Below are 19,218 nucleotides of genomic sequence, written 5' to 3' on the forward strand. Positions count from 1 at the left end.
CCAAACATAGTAGGTGCCAAACATTAATTGACTACATAATTAACACATTAATTGACTACATAATTAACACATTAATTGACTACATAATTAACACTCCCCCTCAAGTTGGTGCATAGATATCACCAATGCCCAACTTGCCAAGAGAGTTGTGGAAAGCTATAACAAGAGACTTCCTTCATTAATATGTCTGCATCGAGCTTCTTCTTAATAAACTGTCGATCCACTTCAACATGCCCCCTCACGTGGGACCACTACATGGTGGGCCACACGTGGAGCAAAGGCCACATTGAAGTTAATCATTTCGGTCTGTCGGTGGCAACACCAAATCCAAGTGCAGCCGGTTGGTCGGTAGATCACATAAACCATGCGAACAAGGCAAAGGCAAAGCAAAGAACACAGAAACCCTGTGAACACGGTAAGAACACAGAAACCCTGTGAACACGGCAAAGGTAAGGTAAAGGACACAGAAACCCTGTGAACACGGCAAGGACACAGAAACCCTGTGAACACGGCAAAGGTAAGGTAAAGAACACAGAAACCCTGTGAACACGGCAAGGACACAACCAAACCCTAAAATCGGGAAAGGCACGTCAAGGTAAAACCAAACCCTAAAAAGAAAGGGTAAGGCAAGGTAAGACAAATAAAGGCCAAGCAAAGGCAAGGTGTCAAGGCATGGCAAAGAAAGCCCAGATAGGGCAACAAAACCTTAAAGATAAGGTAAGGCACGACAAAGGCAAGGGCAAGGCAAACCAAACCCAAGCAAAGGCAAAGGCAACCAAACCCTAAAAAATAGGATAAGGCAAGGTACGGAAAGTCAAGAGCAAAGGTAAGGTCAACGGGCATAACCACATCGGAAACACACCGGTAAAGGCAAGAACACGGTAGAAGCAACAACAACATTGTCCTCAACAAGAGACAACAACACTGGCAGCAGCAAGAGCAACACTAGCACCAGCAAGACAAGGCAGGGCAAACAACTGTGGCAGTAGCAATAGCAGAGGCAACTTCTCTTCACTCCCCCTCTCCCCTTGAAGAGAAGGGGTCGATGGAGCCATATGATCAGTGGCACTGGCACCAGTGAGAGAAATCTAAGACATTGGCACCAGCAAGAGCAATATAACTATCCCCAGCAACACTGTCCCCAACAAGAGTCATAACAGGTAGGAGCAACAATACTGTTAACAGCAAAGGGACACAAAAGGCAGCAGCAAAGGATATAGTAAGCAACAACAACAATACTAGCAACGTCACAAATACTTCCATTATTGCAGACACAACTTCTCTTCACTCCTCCTCTCCCCCTGAAGAGAAGGGATTGTCAGAACCATAAGAGCAGTGGCACTTGAGAAACAGAAGCTGACTGAAGCTCAGATGTAGAAGAATCAGTCATGGCAGATAGGTAACTGAATTGCAGGCAGCGGAATAGATGAGCAGCAGTGTCACTCCCCCTCAAATCCGACGACGTATGAGAGTCGAGATTTGGAGAAAGCAACACCGGTAATGACAATAAAGTTGCAGCACCCAAATAAAGTTGCATCTATCTCCCCCTCAAATCTGACACTGGTAGAGGGTCGAGATTTGGAAGAAGAGAAAATGAAATAATAGTAAAGAGACTCAAACATGCCAGTCTCGTGGTAGAAACAAATGCAAGGAAATGTGGAATGGAGATGGGCATCCGACAACTGGAGAAAAGGAATAAAAGATGGAAAAGAGTCTGCAACCCAAAAAGAAAGAAGGATTAAAAATGAATAAAGGTGGATGACGTGTATGCACACATAGAGAGAAAGGGATGAATATTGTATAGATAGGGTAGGTGATGTGGACAAGTGTAAGAGGTGTTGAAACGGAAGAGGCATATGGTGCAAAACAAGTCCAATAAAATAAAGGGAAAAGGAAGCCAAGTTATTGGCGTGAAAGAGAAGAGGTAGCAAAGAAAAGATTTTCATATATATATATATATATGGGTAGACAGAAAACTTTGATACCCACCAAAACATTAGGCACAAATGTGGTGTGCATGAGAACGAAGAGATGAGGAGAAAACACCCGTGGGTAACACAGAGAAAAGTGAAAGGCAACAAGGGAGAAGAAATATATCAGACAAAAATGGGATGGAAATAGAGTGGAAGAAATAATTTAAGGAAATAAAGGGGAATAAAGTAAGAAGTATGTGATAGGTGGTGAGAAAAGAAACCATAAATAAGAAAACACAAGATGTTGGCGTGAGAGAGAGAAATAGTCAAATTGGAAAGGAAAAAAAAGGTAGACAAGATAGAAATAAGACAAGAAAATAAAACACCCTTGGGCCAACAAGTTGGCAAAAGCAAATAAAATCAATAAAGAAAAGAAGAGCAAATAGGGAAGAGAAATCCCAATGAGAGAAACTCAAACACAGAGAAGAGCTTATACGGGAGCTAAACAATGAGAGGGGTTGGAAAGAGAGAGTTGAAAGGAGAGCTCGTTAGAGAGCAAAGAGATGATGCAAACACCAGAGTGGCTGTGCAAAGGGAACATCGGCAATAGTGTAGCTGGGCAGGACAGAGACAAGGCCGAGTAGGAAAAGGCTCAGCGAGCGGTGACGAGGCTCGCGGAGGAAAGGAAATGGCTCGGTGAGCGATGACGAGGCTCACGGAGGAAAGAGATCATGGTGATCAAGAGACGTACTGCCCATAGGAAACAAATTAGGCCATCGTGGCCAAGGGACTTATTGCCCATACAAATAAAGAGAGGAAATTTAACAGAAACAAGAGAATTTACAGCAACATGAAAAAAACGCCAACGACTCTCAATTTGATAGAGGATCTTAAGGATTAGCCATAGGCTCTGATACCATGCTAAAACATAGAGAATATTGAGAGTAGAGAGTGGAAAGTGTAGAGAGAATGAGAGTTGTAGAATATTTTCTGATTTTCACTTATGTTTCATTACTTACAATCAACACATATATATACAAATTCCTAAGACATTAGTCAAGCCCCCCAAGTTAGGCAACCAACCAAGTTAGGCAACCAACCTAGTCAAGCCCCCCAAATATTGTAGGTGCCAAACATAGTAGGTGCCAAACATTAATTGACTACATAATTAACACATTAATTGACTACATAATTAACACATTAATTGACTACATAATTAACAAATTCATGGTGGGATATGCTCGTCACTGAATTTAGACAAAGACGTTTTGAATAACTGTTAGGTGTAGTTAGGTATCATACGGATTATCAGATTTTGTCTCAATCCATTGAAGCCATTTTTAAATTGATGAAGAGCTGTCTGTCCACTTCTTTTCAAGGACATGTGATATTTTGGTGTGAAAAATGACATTCCAATTAGAAGTCTAGGAAGCATGTGAATATTTACTTCTTTTTTTGTTTTCTAATATTACTGCATGTGGCAGCTACTTTCTCTTGGAGCTACCGTTTGTCAAGAAAACTATTTCGATTCTTTCTGCCAACAAGACACAGCAAGGCTTGTTATTTATTCTTACCTAACTTCATAATGTCAATTTAGGCATAAGGCTTAAAATTGCCTATGTGGTTCAGGCAATTTTGCTAGAAAAAACTCTTGTGGTGTTCTGTCAAATATTCAATTTTCGTCAATTTTGTGCAGGGTGAAGTTCACGTATGCGTCGCGTCACGTGTAGACGTATTATTTTGCACCCATTTCATTATTGGGCCTCCATAATTGTGTGAAATAAGCACCAAATGATCATACCCTTCATTTGGGTAATTTAAAAAAAATTAAAACTACATGATTGATTTTTACCACCATTTGTGGTATTAAGCCTTTTCATAATGCAGTTGGTCCATAGTCTAACAGTTCCATTATCCTAGCCTATAAAAGTAGCCACTCTGGCTTTTGTTTTCTGCCTCATTCTTTTCCATTCCTTAATCTTGGCTTAAAATAAATTTTCCAAATTCGTTCTTCTGTTTTCTGTGTTCAAAATGGCTTGTGGCATGAAACTATTGTTGGTAGCAATTGCTCTATCTTTGGTGTTGAACACTCAACATTTTGTTCAGGGAAAGCCACAGGTGCGAGAGCCACAGGTGGAAGAGCCACAGGTGCCCTGCTTTTTCATATTTGGAGACTCTGTGTCTGATAATGGCAACAACAACTTGCTTCCCACATTTGCCAAAGTCAACTACAGTCCCTATGGCGTTGACTTTCCTCAGGGCCCAACAGGAAGGTTCTGCAATGGCCGAAACATAGTTGATGTGCTTGGTCTGGACCTCTTCTTTACCTTCATCTTCTTATTTGGTCTTTGCTTTCAAATATGCAAATTGCTTTGAGATAAGATGGTTCACATTGTAGTTTATATTCTGTTTTCAAAAGGGTAGCTGTATAAAATTATATTCTCCTGCATTTTGGTAGAAAAACTTGTGTGAAACAGTGATATCCCCGTTCCACACAAGTGTTTCTCGCCTTTTGGGGTCCTTTAATTGTGTTTAAAAGATATAAACACAAGACTGGTTTGTGCTAAGTGAACATTTTCTCATTACAGCTGAGCTTCTGGGATTTGAAAACTACATTCCACCATTTGCATATGCCAATGGCTCTGAAATAGTTAAAGGAGTGAATTATGCATCTGGTGCAGCAGGAATTCGAAAAGAAAGTGGGAGTCAGTTGGTATATACTTAAATCACTTGATTAACTTTTGCATTTGACAGGTTAATTTCCAGTGTCTAATTATCGAGCACTTAAAAATGTGCTCTTGCAGGGTGCATGTATCAGCATGGGAGAACAGCTGAAGAATCACAGAACCACAGTCTTGCGAATTATCGACATACTTGGGAAGAGAAGCTTAGCCAAAAAGCACTTGAACAAGTGCTTATATTCAGTTGGGATGGGCAGCAATGACTACATTAACAATTACTTCCTGCCTCAGTATTACCAGACCAGTCAAAAATATACCCTTGAGGAATATGCAGAAGTTCTTATCAAACAATACACCCAGCAAATACTGGTTAGTAAGTACTAATATTAACACATGCATGAATTGTTTTTCCAAATTTCATTGAGATTAAATGAATTTGAAACAACCAAAACAACAACAAAATTTGATTCGTTTGTTTGATGTATTATGTTTTGAAAGAGGTTGCGCAAGTATGGAGCAAGGAAGGTTTCTTTGGTTGGCCTGGGGCTAATTGGCTGCACCCCAGATGCAATTAAGACCTATGGTACCAATGGATCTTCTTGTGTGGAAAAATTGAACAATGCATCCCAACAATTTAATCAAAAGCTTGTGGCTCTTGTTGATGAGCTCAACACCAATTTTACTGATTCAAAATTCATCTATGTCAACAGCTATGAAATGGGCTCAGGGGACCCTACATTAGTTGGTACATATAATTCAATTCTGAATCTCTCTCCTTTTTTTGTTTTTGTCTGCTATATTAAGTATGGAATTGAAGCCAACGGGGTCTATCCTAATGGTCTGAGATTCAAACCCCCATGATACCTTGGCAGTGTGTGTGAGAAATCCCCTCCCCTTTCTAACTTCGACAAAAGAAGAAAAAAAGATTATGAAATTGAATATTTGTTTTGGTTTGATAATTTCAGGGTTCAAGGTTTTGGATGCTGGGTGCTGTGAAGTGGATGAATATGGTCAATGTGCTCCTAACAAAACTCCATGCCAGAATAGGACTGATTATGTTTTCTGGGACGGATTTCATCCTAGTGAGGCCTCCAATTTAATCACTGCCAGCAGAACCTACTCAGCTTATAACGCTTCAGACACTTATCCAATGGATATCAGTCACTTAGTTCAGCTACAACTTGAGCCTCAAGTCACAGCGATCTAGTTACCTAGAAGCCTAGAATCCTTGCAAATAAAATTAATGTGAAAATCTTTTCTTCATCTAAGCAACAAATATGTTTGTTGCTAAATAAGAATGTAATTGTCACATATCATATGCATTTTTTCCGTTGATAAGTTGGGTTTTACCAACTAACTTTTGATCTAATGGTACTTCATTTTCCAATTTTGGACACGATATTAAGTTCGAATCTTCCCTGACCAACAATTGAAAAAGAAAAAAAAAAGTGAGTTTGGTTATTGGTACCTAGCTATTTGATTAATATTTCTCTCAAAAGAGAAGTTGTTCTAGGGCTTTGGATGGACTTTAGCAAAAGTCAATGGACCATGGGCTTAATTGACACATGAGACTCGTTCATGATCACTTTTCCATTTTGGCCCATTTTAAAAGGGCTTACTCGAGTGAACAAATTGTCGGTAGTTGACGAACCATGACCTGGCAAGTCTGAGTTGACCAATTATTAATCAGTCAATCAAAACCTCCACAGCACATTCTTTTGACGGGTTACAAAACTGATATCTCAAACAAGCGGATGGTCAAAATCTCATTTAAAAGGACAAAACAGCTAACATTTCCAATCCCCTCCCCTCTATAAATGCTCTCTCCTGCCTCCATTTCTCTTCTTAATTTGTATACATACCACCTTTGTTATAATTTCATAATGGCAAAAGAGATAACATTAGGGTTCATCCTGATTGTTGTTTTCGTGGTTTCAATATCACAATCTCGTCTTGTTAATGGAGCACCACAAGTACCTTGTTTTTTCATTTTTGGTGATTCATTGGCTGATAATGGCAATAATAACAACCTCCGGAGCTTTGCTAAAGTCAACTACCAACCTTACGGGATTGATTTTCCAACTGGACCGACAGGAAGATTTTGCAATGGCCGGACCACAGTTGACATACTAGGTCTTGTATTGCATCACTCTTTCTGAATCTCTATAACATGCTCGGCTCGCTATAATTGTTGTTTGTTCACATATATATGTTCTCCTCTTGTTTTGTTTGCTTATTGGTTTGAGCATGAGCATAATATTTAAGTTTACTTGATACGTGTGGTTTGTAGATGATAACACGTATTTAGAATCTTACGTGTAACTATTTTTACCTAAAGAAAAAGTGGATCATATTAACTTCCTATGATGTTTACATTACAGCTCAACTGTTGGGTTTTGAGAACCCCATCCCATCATTTGCAGCTACTAGCTGCCCAGACATTTTAAAAGGTCTGAACTACGCATCAGGCTCAGCAGGAATTCGAACAGAAACTGGCTTCCAAATGGTACGTAATTACTAATTAATCACAACAACATGTTATTATATACGTACAAACCCTAGGTAATTAAAAATAATTAACCTCCATGCAGGGTGCTCGTATCAGCTTAGATAAGCAGCTACAAAATCACCAAGTCACAGTCTCACGCATTGCTTCCACACTTGGAAATAACCAATCGGCTCTGCAGCATTTAAACAAATGCTTATATTCAGTGGGAATGGGCAGCAATGACTACATAAACAACTATTTCCTGCCTCAATTTTATGACACCAGTAGCATATATAATCCTGAACAATACGCCACACTTCTTATTGATCAATATTCTCGTCAAATAAAGGTTAGTAATTATTAATTTTGACTTTAAAAATACAATATTTGCTCAATTTGATTGAAAATTATTATTTTTTAACTTGTTCGATGATGTTGTTTTAACAGAGCTTGTACAAGAATGGAGCGAGGAAGGTGGCCTTGATTGGATTGGGATCAATAGGCTGCACCCCAAATGCAATTTCAACATTTGGCACAAATGGGTCCGCATGTGTGAATTATATGAACAGTGCGGTCCACCTTTTTAACCAAAAGCTTTTAGCTCTAGTCAATCAGCTAAACACCAATCTGACCGATGCAAGATTCATCTATGTCAACAGCTTTGGAATGGCTTCAGGGAACCCAGCAGCTGCTGGTATAAATACATTAATCCTTGGGACTAATTAACTATGCTTAATACAAGTGACACTAATTAACAAATTAATTAATTCTTTTTGTTCGTTTTCAGGTTTCAAGGTTGTGAATGTTGGGTGCTGCCCAGTGAATAATTTTGGTCAATGTGCTGCTGGCCAAACTCCATGCCAGAACAGGAGTGAGTATGTGTTCTGGGATGGATTTCATCCCACTGAGGCTTTGAATAAAATCACTGCAACAAGAACATACACCGAGTTTGATCCGTCCGACACTTATCCGTTGGATATCAGTCACCTTGTTCAACTTAGTCTATAATCATGCATGTAGCCCTAGAAGCCAAGCAAATAAATTTCACTGGGAAATTAATCTTCCCCATATCATCTGATCAATGAATTGTTACCTGACATGGGATTAATATTTTATTGTAATTGTAGAAGAATTAGTGGACGATCATGTAAACCTTGGGCACCTCCGTTAGATAAAAGTTACAAAAGTGATCATATCTCAACAAGAGTAGAAGAAGTGGTCAAAATCTTTTTTTTTTTTCTTTTTCTTTCTTTTACAAACTATCACAACTTGCCAAAAATAATTTGCATGTAGACATCATCATCATGTCCCTCTTTTAGACATGATTGAAGTTGGTTAGAGCTAGCTTCAATATCTTTGCCAATCTTGACTCAAATCATATCCATACCCTATGGGAGAATATTGGGAATAAAATCCTTTGCTCATGCCATCTCTTGTTTCCAATTACAACCATTATCTATTATATTTGGTTGCCCAAAAATAAATAAAAAATTCATCCACAACCCTTTACCCTGTTAATTTCTCATCGATCGTAAGCGTTATTGTGGTTTCGACCAAAAAATAAAATAAAATAAGCATTATTATGGCAAGTTTTCTTGTATTTGTGTCAAAGATGACATTTTTTATTTATTAAAAAAAAAAGGCAAAGCTATCAATCTTGACCATACCAATTGCCCATTTAGCTTCACATGCATGTAACATTTCCAATCCCCTCTGTCTATAAATACTCCCCCTCCTGTCTCCATTTTCTTCACTTCTTAATTTGTATACTTCCCTCCCCTTTCAGTGTTATAATTTCCATAATGGCAAAAGTGCCAACAACAATATTGTTCATGATGGTCGTCGTTTTGGTGGATCCAATTTGTGGAGCACCACGAGTTCCTTGTTTTTTCATTTTTGGTGATTCATTGGCCGATAATGGCAATAATAACAACCTCCTCACCACGGCCAGAGTGAACTACCAGCCCTACGGGATTGATTTTCTCACTGGACCAACCGGAAGGTTTTGCAACGGCCGGACCACCGTTGACATATTAGGTAGGTCTTACATATTTCCTCTCCCTTTCTAAATTTCTTTTATGTCTCTCCCGTTGACATAAATATATATATATTACAGCTCAACTTCTGGGTTTTGAGAATCTCATCCCTCCATTTGCAACTAGCAATAAGGGTCCAGACATTTTAAAAGGTCTGAATTATGCATCTGGCGCAGCAGGAATTCGAGTCGAAACTGGCTCCCAATTGGTAACTAAAACTAATATCATTGCAAATCAGCTTAATTAAATAAGTTATTCAGATATCAAATTATATATTTTCTCCTTGCAGGGTGGTCATATCAACTTAGATCAGCAATTACTTAATCACCAAGTTACAGCCATACGCATTGCTTCCATACTTGGAAGTAAACAATCAGCTTTGCAGTATTTAAACAAATGCTTATATTCAGTTGGAATGGGAAACAATGATTACATTAACAATTACTTCAAGCCTCAATTTTATCCCACCAGTCGCATATACAACCTTGAACAATATACCGCAGTTCTTATTGAACAATATTCTCGCCAAATAATGGTAATTAGTTACTAATTAATTTCCCATATATGTCTTTGTGACTAGAACAAACAATTAATTAATTAAATTTACTGGTTTTTGAAGACTTTGAACGACAAGTATGGAGCAAGGAAGGTGGCCTTGGTTGGGCTGGGACTTATAGGCTGCACCCCAAATGCGATTTCAACATTTGGAACGAATGGGTCTGCATGTGTTGATAAATTGAACAGTGCAGCCCAAATGTTTAACCAAAAGCTTGTATCTTTGGTCGATCAGCTCAACGCCAATCTGAGAGATGCAAAATTCATCTATGTCAACAGCTTTGGGATGGGGTCGGGCGACCCTGCAGCTGCTGGTACACACATACACATTCTTTCTTGGGACCAATCTCTCTATTTGCTATTGTTAAGAGGACATTAATTTATAATCAAGTAATTAATTAATTGTTTTGTTAATTAATTTCAGGGTTCAGGGTTGTTAATGTTGGGTGCTGCCCAGTAAACAATATTGGTCAATGTGCTGCTGGCCAAACTCCATGCCAAAATAGGAGTGAGTATGTGTTTTGGGATGGATTTCATCCTACTGAGGCCTTGAACCATATCACTGCAATAAGAACATATACTGCTTTTGATCCGTCCGATACTTACCCAATGGATATCAGTCACCTCGTTCAGCTTAGGTTATAATCATGGAGCTTTTATGAGAAGTCATGCAAATAAACTTCACATTGACATTGACCTTCCCCACATAATCTGATCAATAAATTGTTACTTGACTCCTTGTTTTTGTTTTGTTTTTTGTTTTTGGAGTAGCATATATTAATACACATTGTTTTGGATTAATGTGTGACAGAGTAGCTGTAAATTGTATTAATCCAAATGTGAATCTTCATTCCTCTATTGTAATACAATAAAAAATGTGATTCTTCACTTCATTTGTAGCAATCTTTATATGTTGTGCGGCGCCTTTTGGTTTCATAACATTTTTCAGCCTCGGTTGATTTGGAATAACAAGAGCATAATGTATTAATCCAAATTGAATTTGGTTATATGAATTGTAGCACACATCGTACGTCTAGTTTTCTAATTATAAGTATAAGGATTTTGTAGTTCAAGTAGTTAAGAGTATTTACCCATGTACTCGATATACTAAATTCAATTCCCCTTATATTTTAAAAAAAAAGTTTCATTTAAGTTGGAAGAAAATTTGATTGGAACTCCTTTTTTTTTTTTTTTTTTTTTTTTTGAGTCAATTGGAACTCTGCTTTTGATGAACAATACATTGCCCAGGGGTTTTATGCGCTTTAGCAGAACTCAGTAGACCATGGGCTAACTCAAACCTAGTCATGGACTGACCCAACTCATTTATTAAGGAGTTGACCCATGTTCAATTTTTCTTTTCTTTTTTTCAGCTTGGCCAAGCCTTAAGGGCTGAACCAAAATCACTTTGTCTTAAGCAAGTTTCTGTAGATGCCATGCTATGCGCCCCTCCCAATAATTATATGAAGGCTTTTTATCACAAAACATCCCTGACGTTTACGAAACTATCAGATTGCATCCTTAAAGTTTTTTTGTATCACTTATGGTCCCTAACGTTAATATGGGTGCTCTTAAATGGTCCCTCCGTCAAAAAAATCGTTAAATCTCCAATTTTATGAGGGGTATAATCGTCAAATCAACTCACTTTTACTTTGACCCAAAAAAAAACTCACTTTTACCTCTCACAATTCAAATATATTTCCTCTAGGTCGTCGTCAACATCATCAGACCCATTTCTATGCTTTTTCTTTGAAATAAGGTTTTTCAGTCGTGGGAAATTGGGCGGTAAAGCTCATCTGCAAAAGTGATTGAGAGAAGATGGATGAGGCAAATGAAAACTATCGAAAAGGGGGAAAGGCTCCAACGTATAAAGGTAAGAATCTTTTGAAGTGTGAAAAAGCAAAGTGTTCATATTTGACTATTTGCTTCTGATGAGAATTTTTATGCTTTAACCTGTGGCTTTATGCTTTGGGTGTGGTCCATATTTGACTAGTTTGTGTCATATTCAAACATGGGGGTTTGTTTATTGTTTTGTTGCTTTGGTACTTTGGCTGTTGTCAGTGTGTGGTTGTGGTTTGTCATATATGGTTTGTTTTCATGTGGTTGGTGTACGTATTTATTATAGAAAGGCTTTGAAATAGGTAATGAAGGAAAAAAAACAGACTTCAATTCTTGGGATTAATTGTTTGTTATGGCAGATCCTGACAAGCTTACTCTTGAGATTCACTATGGAGGTACACTGATGCAAGTAGCTGTCGGAAAAGGGGATGAATATTGTGGAGGGGAGGTTGTGTGTCTTGACAATATAGATGGAGATAAATTATCGTGGATTGAGCTGGTTAGGATTGCAAAAGAAATAGGTTATACAGGGGAGAACATATGCTTTTACTACAAGTTGCCTCGTGATAAGGATTACAAATTAATAGGTAATGATAAAAATGTGTTGCAGATGGTTGCAGAAAGGCCTAACAGCAAAATTATCCCTCTATATGTTGTTTCATTTGATGTGGCACTTTATGAGTTGTCATGGCAAGGTCAGCATGGGGATTTACTAAGTGAAACAGCAAGTGGCACCTACAAAGAAGCTGAAGGTCAGAACGGGGAATATGAAGGGCAAAATGAGGGACAAGATGGTAATGGTACAAAAAATGGAGAAGTTAATATGCAGGAAGAAAGGGAAATGAATTAAGGGCTGATCCGGATTGGTCAAAGGTATGCAAATGAATTAAGGGCTGATCCGGATTGGTCAGTTCCTGGATTTACAGCTGCAATTCAGAGAGATTTTGGCTTGGAGCCGAGTATGCAACAAATATATAGAGCTAAGCTGAAGGCAACGAAGTTAAACAAAGGTAGTTTTGTTGAGCAATTCCACAAGCTGCACGATTACTGTGAGGAATTGAAGAGGGCAAATCCAAGAAGCACAATTTTGCTTAAAACTGAGTTGGATGGTGATCAAAGAAGGTTTCATAGGCTTTATATTTGTTTGGAAGCATGCAAGACTGGATTTTTGCAAGGTTGTAGGCCTGTAATTGGTATGGATGGGTGTTTCATTAAGGGACCACATCCTGGCCAGTTATTGGCAGCAGTAGGGATTGATGGGAACAATGGAATGTTCCCGCTAGCTTATGCTGTTGTAGAGATAGAGAATAAAGAGACATGGGACTGGTTCATAAGAAATCTGATGGCGGACTTAGCCATTGAAAATGGACATGGTTATGCTTTCATTTCAGATAAACAAAAGGGTTTAGGACTTGCCCTTGGTGATTTACTTCCCAATGCAAAATATAGGCATTGTGTCCGTCATTTTTACAACAATTTCAAGACTTCACATAGTGGCCTGACATTGAAACAACTTATGTGGGATGCAGCTAGGGCAACAACAATCCCTTGGTGGCAATGCCATATGGAGAGGATGAAGCAAGAGAGTGAAGTTGCTTGGAAGTGGTTGCACCCAAAATCTGCAGTTCATTGGAGTAGATCACACTTTAGAACCCAGTATAAGTGTGATATTTTGCTGAATAATCTTTGTGAGGCTTTCAATTCTTCAATATTAAAGGCAAGGGACAAGCCAATTCTTTCAATGCTTGAGGGTATAAGGACAAATCTCATGGTGAGGATGGCAAACAGGAGGGTTGCAGCTTGGAAGTGGAAAAGGCATGTTGGTCCAAGGATTGAACAAATTATGGAGAAGAACAAGCTGGAGGCTGGTTATTGTATTCCTACTTTGTCTGGGGATATGAAGTATCAAGTCACAAATATGCATGGGGGGCAATTTGCAGTGGATCTTGCAATAAAAACATGCTCATGTAGGAGATGGGATCTTTGTGGGCTCCCATGTCCACATGCAATCAGTTGCATTCTTAGAAGGAAGCATGACCCTTACTCATATGTAGATGAGTGCTACAAAAGGGAAGCTTATCTTAAGTGCTATAACCCTATTATTTCTCCAATGCCTAGCATGGATCAGTGGCTAAGCACTGGTCCTCACCCATTGTTGCCTCCTCTATTTAAGAAGCAAACTGGGAGGCCAAGAAAGAAAAGGGCTAGGGAGCAGGGTGATCCACCAGCTGCAACCAAAGGAAACAAACTATCTAAGTGGGTTCATGACAAATTTAGTTGCAGCAAATGTGGCCAAGCTGGCCATAATAAGAAAACATGTGGCAAATCAACAAGTCAACAGGTATATTATATTCTTACTTCAAGGAATTATATTATTCATTTGCTTATTGATTAATTACTAAAATTCTTCATATGCTTTGCAGCCTCCAAGTGCCCAAGTGGTCCCTAAACCTAGACAAAGGAAACCAAAACTTAAGGTTTTACAAAATCGTTGTATTGTGATTAAAATAGTTCTAATTATTGTATTATAGTTTGACTTTAATTGTTGTCTAGGTGGCAAGAGGAGGGAGGAAAATACAGCAATCAAGGTCAAACTCTAATGCTCCAACGGGAACAAGTATTTCACAACCTTCTCTAGCAGTTGTCAGGTTTTCACAACCCTCTCCAGCACCTCAAGTGGCATCACAACCTCCTACTGCACACAATTCTTCATCCCAGCAAGCCTCAACATCACAAACTGTCCAAAGAAGGAAATTAAAGTCTCCAGCAAAGAAAGGAAGGCCATGGAGAGTTTGAGATGATGTTTTATGGAACTGTAATTGGAAGTGGTCTAAGATTTTTGATGTATGATATTGTTTTTTGATGGAAGCTTTCTAGGGGTTAAAGTGATGGAACTGAAAGTGGTTTTTGATGGAAGTGGTCTAGGATTTTTGTATGTATGGAAGTGAAATCCTACTTTCTGACAAAAAAAAAAAAAAGGAAGTGATTTTTGATGGAAGTCATGTAGGGGTTAATGTGATGGAACTGAATGTGGTTGATGATGTAATTGAAAGTAGTTTTTTATGTATGGAAGTGGTTTTTGATGTATGCAGTTGGTTCAATTTGTTCATAGTGGTTGGTAGTTTAGTTTATTCAATTTGTTCAACGTGAGTTGTTTATAGTCCAATTTGTTTTTGTTATTCCCTTTCATTTTTAGCGCTTTTAGCATGTGAAAATGAACAGCAGCTTTAGTTGCCCGCCAATTCCAATAAGAAATGGAGGGAAATGGTTCCAAATTGGTGGCAAATAGGTCTAAGGCATTGAAGAGGTCAAAGGGATTGATTTGACGATTATATCCCTCATAAAATAGGGATTTAACAGATTTTTTGACGGAGGGACTATTTAAGAGCACCCATATTAACGTTAGGGACCATTTGTGATACAAAAAAACCTTAAGGATGCAATCTGATAGTTTCGCAAACGTCAGGGACGTTTTGTGATAAAAAGCCTTATATGAATTCTATAGTGAGGGCTTTACATATGGTCCTTAGGTGAGATCCCATTTTTTTGCCGTTGGATCAAATTGGTTAGTTTGATCCAACAATTAAGATATAGAACCTCACTTAAGGGCCATATATAAGACCCTCACTATAGAATGACTCGCGCCCTACTATCTATGCTCTCACATGCTTGTTAATAACCTTAATTTGTTTTTATTTTAAATAAAAAAGTTAAATCAACCGAATCTGCAACACCTTTTTTGAGAAATTTTGCAGTGTTATATTCACATAGACTTATTATACCTTAAGTTCATGAAATATCAACAATGTTGTCCAGTTATAAAATAATATGTATAGATTAGTAACATCATGTGGTGGTGTGAACATCGCATCAATATTAGTAACATTGTGTGGTGGAGTGAGTATGTGTTCTGGGACGGATTTCATCCTACTGAGGCTTTGAATCAAATCACTGCAAGAAGAACATACACTGAGTTTGATCCGTCCCACACTTATCCGTTGGATATTAGTCACCTTATTCAGCTTAATCTATAGTCATGCATGTAGCCCTAGAAGCCAAGCAAATAAATTTCACTAGGATATTAACTTCCCCATATAATCTGATGAATGAATTGTTACCTGACATGGGATTAATATTTTATTGTAATTGTAGAAGAATTAGTGGACGATCAAGTAAACCTTGGGCACCTCCGTTATATAAAAGTTACAAAAGTGATCATATCTCAACAAGTAGAAGAAGTGGTCAAAATCTATTTTTTTTTTTTCTTTCTTTTACAAACTATCACAACTTGCCAAAAATAATTTGCATGTAGACATCATCATGTCCCTCTTTTAGACTCAAATCATATCCATACCCTATGGGAGAATATTGGGAATAAAATCCTTTGCCCATGCCATCTCTTGTTTCCAATTACAACCATTATCTATTATATTTCACTACACCAAATTGGAGTTTTTACAATTTGAGATTTACGACACGTTTTTTGTGCATGTCGTTAATATATGATGTTTACGGCATATGGCAAAGCACGCCTTAAAAAGGTAATAAAGTGTGCCGTTAATAACTGATATTTACGGCATATGAAAGCACGCCTTAAAAAGGTAATTTTTGTGTCTTTTAACGGCGTGTTTAGATATACACTGTGAAGTCTAATTTTTTTTTTTTGGCTTAAATATCAAAATGGTCTCTGTGTTTTACCTCATCGGCCAATTTAATCCCCGTGTTATCAATTTGGCCAATTTAATCCCTGTATTTGTATATGTTAGCAAATGTGATCCTTTTTGTCAAAATTTTGTTAAAACTGGAAAAAAAATATTTCAAATTAATTTTAAAAACTGTAATTACATATCCCAATTCAATCTAAAAATGGAATTGAAAAAAAGTTTTGCCTCCCCCAATGTCACGCTCAGACGTCAACCATCTCCCAAACTCATAGCCACTCTCACTACACCCACTTCAACTCCAAAAAATACACATTGTGTGCTGGTAGCGGAGAAGGAAGATGATTGCAACAAGAAAATACGATTGACTATCACTTTCTTTGCTAGAGAATGCAAGAACATCGCTTTTAATAATTAAGTTTTTATTATTATTTGAATTTGAATATTTATAATTAATTTAAATATTTTTATTTTCTTCAGTTTCAATTAAATTTTGACAAGAAGGACCATATTTGCTAAAATATATAAACACATAGACTAAATTGGTCAAATTAATAATACGGGTTCTAAATTGGTAGATGAGGTAAAACACATGGACCATTTCGACATTTAAGCCTATTTTTTTAAAATCTATTATGGCATGCACTGGGTACGCCCGGATTGTTTTTGTTTTTTGGCTTTTTTACGAAACCCCCTAATTATATTTGAAAACCAGCTAAAAATATGACCTTTTTAGACATTTCCTTCATTTTAGTTTTCCTTCAGACCAGAACATTCTCATCGCTTCCCTCTCCCTCTCCCTCTCTCACAATTTTAGGATTCTCTCACTGGACCATTCAAGAGCTCCAGCTCCTTGTTCGCTAGAAGACTATTGCTCGAGCCCTATTACTTCAAAGTTGAATGCTCAGTGACAGTCCCAGGTGCGATTCTCTAAAGCCCTAACCCCCAATGCTTGATTATGAGTTTTCTTATAGTTTAGAATCATGTTCCCTACTGCATTCATGTAGTTAGAGGCCTCATTGCTTTAATTCTTGATTTATACGGCATATTATTTTCGTTTAAATTCAGAAAAATTGATATCGTTAACTATTTTTCTCGATTTATTTAAATATTCATTGTTTTAAGCTCGATCTCTGTACGTCTTGGATTCAATGTTCAGCGCTGAATCGGATTTCAATTTTCTTGTCGTATTTTTAAAATTTTGTTTGATTTGCTCTGTTTTTCTTAATAAAAAAAACTCCTGAAATATATGATTATCTCTTCGTTTAAGTAATTCAGTTAGATTTCTCGGTGAGATCGAACTAGTTTTCCCCGATTCTATAGACGTAAGTTTTGTGCGAATTTTGCTTCAAAACTGAGGAATCGAATTTCTAATAGTAACGCGTGGGTTTTGTGCAGTGATTGCTCAGGGAATCAATGCCGGAGATATTAATAAGTTTGAAGACGTTGGGATCTACACCTGCAATGGCTTGATGATGCATATGAAGAAGGTAAAACGAATTTAAACTCTAATTTCTTATACTGAGCATGTTAAGGTCCGATTCCTTACTCTGATTTCTGTTTGGCAGAACTTGACTGGAATCCAAGGTTTATCTGAGGCTAAAATTGATAAGATATGTGAAGCTGCTGAAAACCATTTCAGCTAAGAGATTTTATATCTCATATGTGTTCCTTGATTGTAAGCATTTATGTTGCTGAAATGTTCAGAGACAAATTCAACTTGTTATTCATAGTTTGAGAGAGGTAAAATCTTGTTGAAATGTTCCAATTCATATAAGAATCAAAAAGTTATGTACTTTTTATTAGGAACTTGTAGTTTCATGTTTAACTTCAGCAATTTTTTTGTTTATCAGGCTCTAGATGGCGCTGACAGGTTCCAGAATACCCATCAAAGGCAACAATTTCAATCTGCAGAATTTAGTATAGATCAGGTAACTTTCATGTGGTACATTTTTCTTTCATATGTTATTTGTTGTTATCGTTGTTAAGGGATTTAGTGCCTTTCTCTTTCTAGTGAGTTATGGCTATAAGGCTAAACATATCTTGGTCAGGTTGTATTCATTCTAGAGTCGCAAAGGACATACTTCTTTTGGATGATATGGCAGCAGAGGAAACATTAGAGGTAAAATCTATCAGTCATTTATCTGGTTCTTGTACGTTTGATGCGTTATCTGTCTTTCATGATATAAACTGTTCTAGTGAAATGTGATTGTTTTTGTGTAAAGAATGAAGTGAAGAACGACAGGTTCTGCCTCTGTCCATTTTTGCTGTGTTGATGAAAAGGCATACACATAATTTTCTGGATATACAGGAGACAAATATTTTTCCACCATTTTCCTTAATAATGCATACTTCAATCATAATATATGTCTTCTAATATTCTTATTTTGTTTTTATTCTTTCCTTTGGCAAATGTTTTCCTTAATAATGCACACTTCAATCATAACATTCCGGCTTAGTTTTGCCCTTTTATCATGAGGTTTTTCCTTTGGCAAATTACAATGGTTAAGTTGCTAAAATGAGTTTTCAAACAAAATGCAGGTGGCCATTGCCGCAGATCAAGTGTGAGTTTGATTCTTGTTAGATGATGTCTACGGCCAGTGCTATCGTGAGGTTTTGCATAGGTTACGTTGTAGGTTTGTCATTACTATTATGAGTGAATGAGTTGGAGGCTGTGTACAAGTTAATTGTAGATTTGGCAGCCCTATTATTTGTTTCTTTAATACTCTATAGTGTTTCTTTAATACTCTATAGAGTTTGTATTTGGAATTGATTATTATTGGTATAGTTTTCAATGAAATGGTTCTTTCTTTCAAGTTTGGTTGCAATACTACTTTTTGTTTTGGTTGGAATTGATTATGTTTGGTAAATATGAAACAGGAGCAGGCAGGGAATTAATAAATTTTTTTAACAAAATTTAAAGTTAAACACGATGTGCAATGAATGTCTTAAATGGGAATTAATTACTCTTTTACGGCGTGCATTGTATGCCATAATTAGACATTTAAGAAGGTGCGCGGAGCACGCCGTAATTATTCTTTTAAGACA

The 19,218-nt window shown here is 37.4% G+C and overlaps 4 protein-coding genes and 1 long non-coding RNA gene across 5 annotated transcripts; all 5 read left to right on the forward strand.

Annotated features, from left to right (window-relative positions):
- Positions 1 to 3,847: 3,847 nt before the first annotated feature.
- On the forward strand, positions 3,848 to 5,951 carry LOC110766564 (GDSL esterase/lipase At1g29670). The gene is made up of 5 exons (XM_021969907.2): positions 3,848 to 4,221; positions 4,502 to 4,626; positions 4,718 to 4,963; positions 5,093 to 5,339; positions 5,560 to 5,951. The coding sequence occupies exons 1-5, from the start codon at positions 3,945 to 3,947 to the stop codon at positions 5,799 to 5,801; spliced, it is 1,137 nt and encodes a 378-aa protein (XP_021825599.1). The 5' UTR covers positions 3,848 to 3,944; the 3' UTR covers positions 5,802 to 5,951.
- A 526-nt stretch (positions 5,952 to 6,477) lies between these two features.
- LOC148295277 (GDSL esterase/lipase At1g29660-like) lies at positions 6,478 to 8,090 on the forward strand. Its single transcript, XM_088252243.1, has 5 exons — positions 6,478 to 6,727; positions 6,976 to 7,100; positions 7,186 to 7,431; positions 7,530 to 7,776; positions 7,870 to 8,090. The coding sequence occupies exons 1-5, from the start codon at positions 6,478 to 6,480 to the stop codon at positions 8,088 to 8,090; spliced, it is 1,089 nt and encodes a 362-aa protein (XP_088108369.1).
- An 818-nt stretch (positions 8,091 to 8,908) lies between these two features.
- On the forward strand, positions 8,909 to 10,343 carry LOC110766589 (GDSL esterase/lipase At1g29670-like). Its single transcript, XM_021969944.2, has 5 exons — positions 8,909 to 9,119; positions 9,199 to 9,326; positions 9,408 to 9,653; positions 9,738 to 9,987; positions 10,098 to 10,343. The coding sequence occupies exons 1-5, from the start codon at positions 8,915 to 8,917 to the stop codon at positions 10,316 to 10,318; spliced, it is 1,050 nt and encodes a 349-aa protein (XP_021825636.2). The 5' UTR covers positions 8,909 to 8,914; the 3' UTR covers positions 10,319 to 10,343.
- Positions 10,344 to 13,073: 2,730 nt separating this feature from the next.
- On the forward strand, positions 13,074 to 14,457 carry LOC148295278 (uncharacterized). Its single transcript, XM_088252452.1, has 4 exons — positions 13,074 to 13,850; positions 13,933 to 13,986; positions 14,063 to 14,157; positions 14,379 to 14,457. Exons 1-4 carry the CDS (start codon positions 13,074 to 13,076, stop codon positions 14,455 to 14,457), a joined length of 1,005 nt encoding a protein of 334 aa, XP_088108578.1.
- A 2,452-nt stretch (positions 14,458 to 16,909) lies between these two features.
- LOC110766610 (uncharacterized) lies at positions 16,910 to 18,986 on the forward strand. Its single transcript, XR_002528179.2, has 6 exons — positions 16,910 to 17,090; positions 17,569 to 17,660; positions 17,739 to 17,913; positions 18,024 to 18,101; positions 18,222 to 18,292; positions 18,712 to 18,986. It is a non-coding gene; the product is annotated as an uncharacterized LOC110766610 (long non-coding RNA).
- The last annotated feature ends 232 nt before the right edge of the window (positions 18,987 to 19,218 follow it).

Source organism: Prunus avium, chromosome 4 (genome assembly GCF_965620075.1).
Source record: "Prunus avium chromosome 4, drPruAviu1.hap1.1, whole genome shotgun sequence".
NCBI lineage: Eukaryota > Viridiplantae > Streptophyta > Magnoliopsida > Rosales > Rosaceae > Prunus > Prunus avium.

Bases quoted from the DNA above. Each gene is read 5' to 3' on its own strand.
- LOC110766564 (XM_021969907.2), top strand. From the start codon at position 3,945: ATGGCTTGTGGCATGAAACTATTGTTGGTAGCAATTGCTCTATCTTTG. The intron at 4,627-4,717 runs GTATATACTTAA...GTGCTCTTGCAG, and splicing joins AAGAAAGTGGGAGTCAGTTG to GGTGCATGTATCAGCATGGG. The intron at 4,964-5,092 runs GTTAGTAAGTAC...ATGTTTTGAAAG, and splicing joins AATACACCCAGCAAATACTG to AGGTTGCGCAAGTATGGAGC.
- LOC148295277 (XM_088252243.1), top strand. From the start codon at position 6,478: ATGGCAAAAGAGATAACATTAGGGTTCATCCTGATTGTTGTTTTCGTG. The intron at 6,728-6,975 runs GTCTTGTATTGC...TTTACATTACAG, and splicing joins GACCACAGTTGACATACTAG to CTCAACTGTTGGGTTTTGAG. The intron at 7,777-7,869 runs GTATAAATACAT...GTTCGTTTTCAG, and splicing joins AGGGAACCCAGCAGCTGCTG to GTTTCAAGGTTGTGAATGTT.
- LOC110766589 (XM_021969944.2), top strand. From the start codon at position 8,915: ATGATGGTCGTCGTTTTGGTGGATCCAATTTGTGGAGCACCACGAGTT. The intron at 9,654-9,737 runs GTAATTAGTTAC...TGGTTTTTGAAG, and splicing joins AATATTCTCGCCAAATAATG to ACTTTGAACGACAAGTATGG. The intron at 9,988-10,097 runs GTACACACATAC...AATTAATTTCAG, and splicing joins GGGCGACCCTGCAGCTGCTG to GGTTCAGGGTTGTTAATGTT.
- LOC148295278 (XM_088252452.1), top strand. From the start codon at position 13,074: ATGGAGAGGATGAAGCAAGAGAGTGAAGTTGCTTGGAAGTGGTTGCAC. The intron at 13,851-13,932 runs GTATATTATATT...TATGCTTTGCAG, and splicing joins GCAAATCAACAAGTCAACAG to CCTCCAAGTGCCCAAGTGGT. The intron at 13,987-14,062 runs GTTTTACAAAAT...ATTGTTGTCTAG, and splicing joins AAAGGAAACCAAAACTTAAG to GTGGCAAGAGGAGGGAGGAA.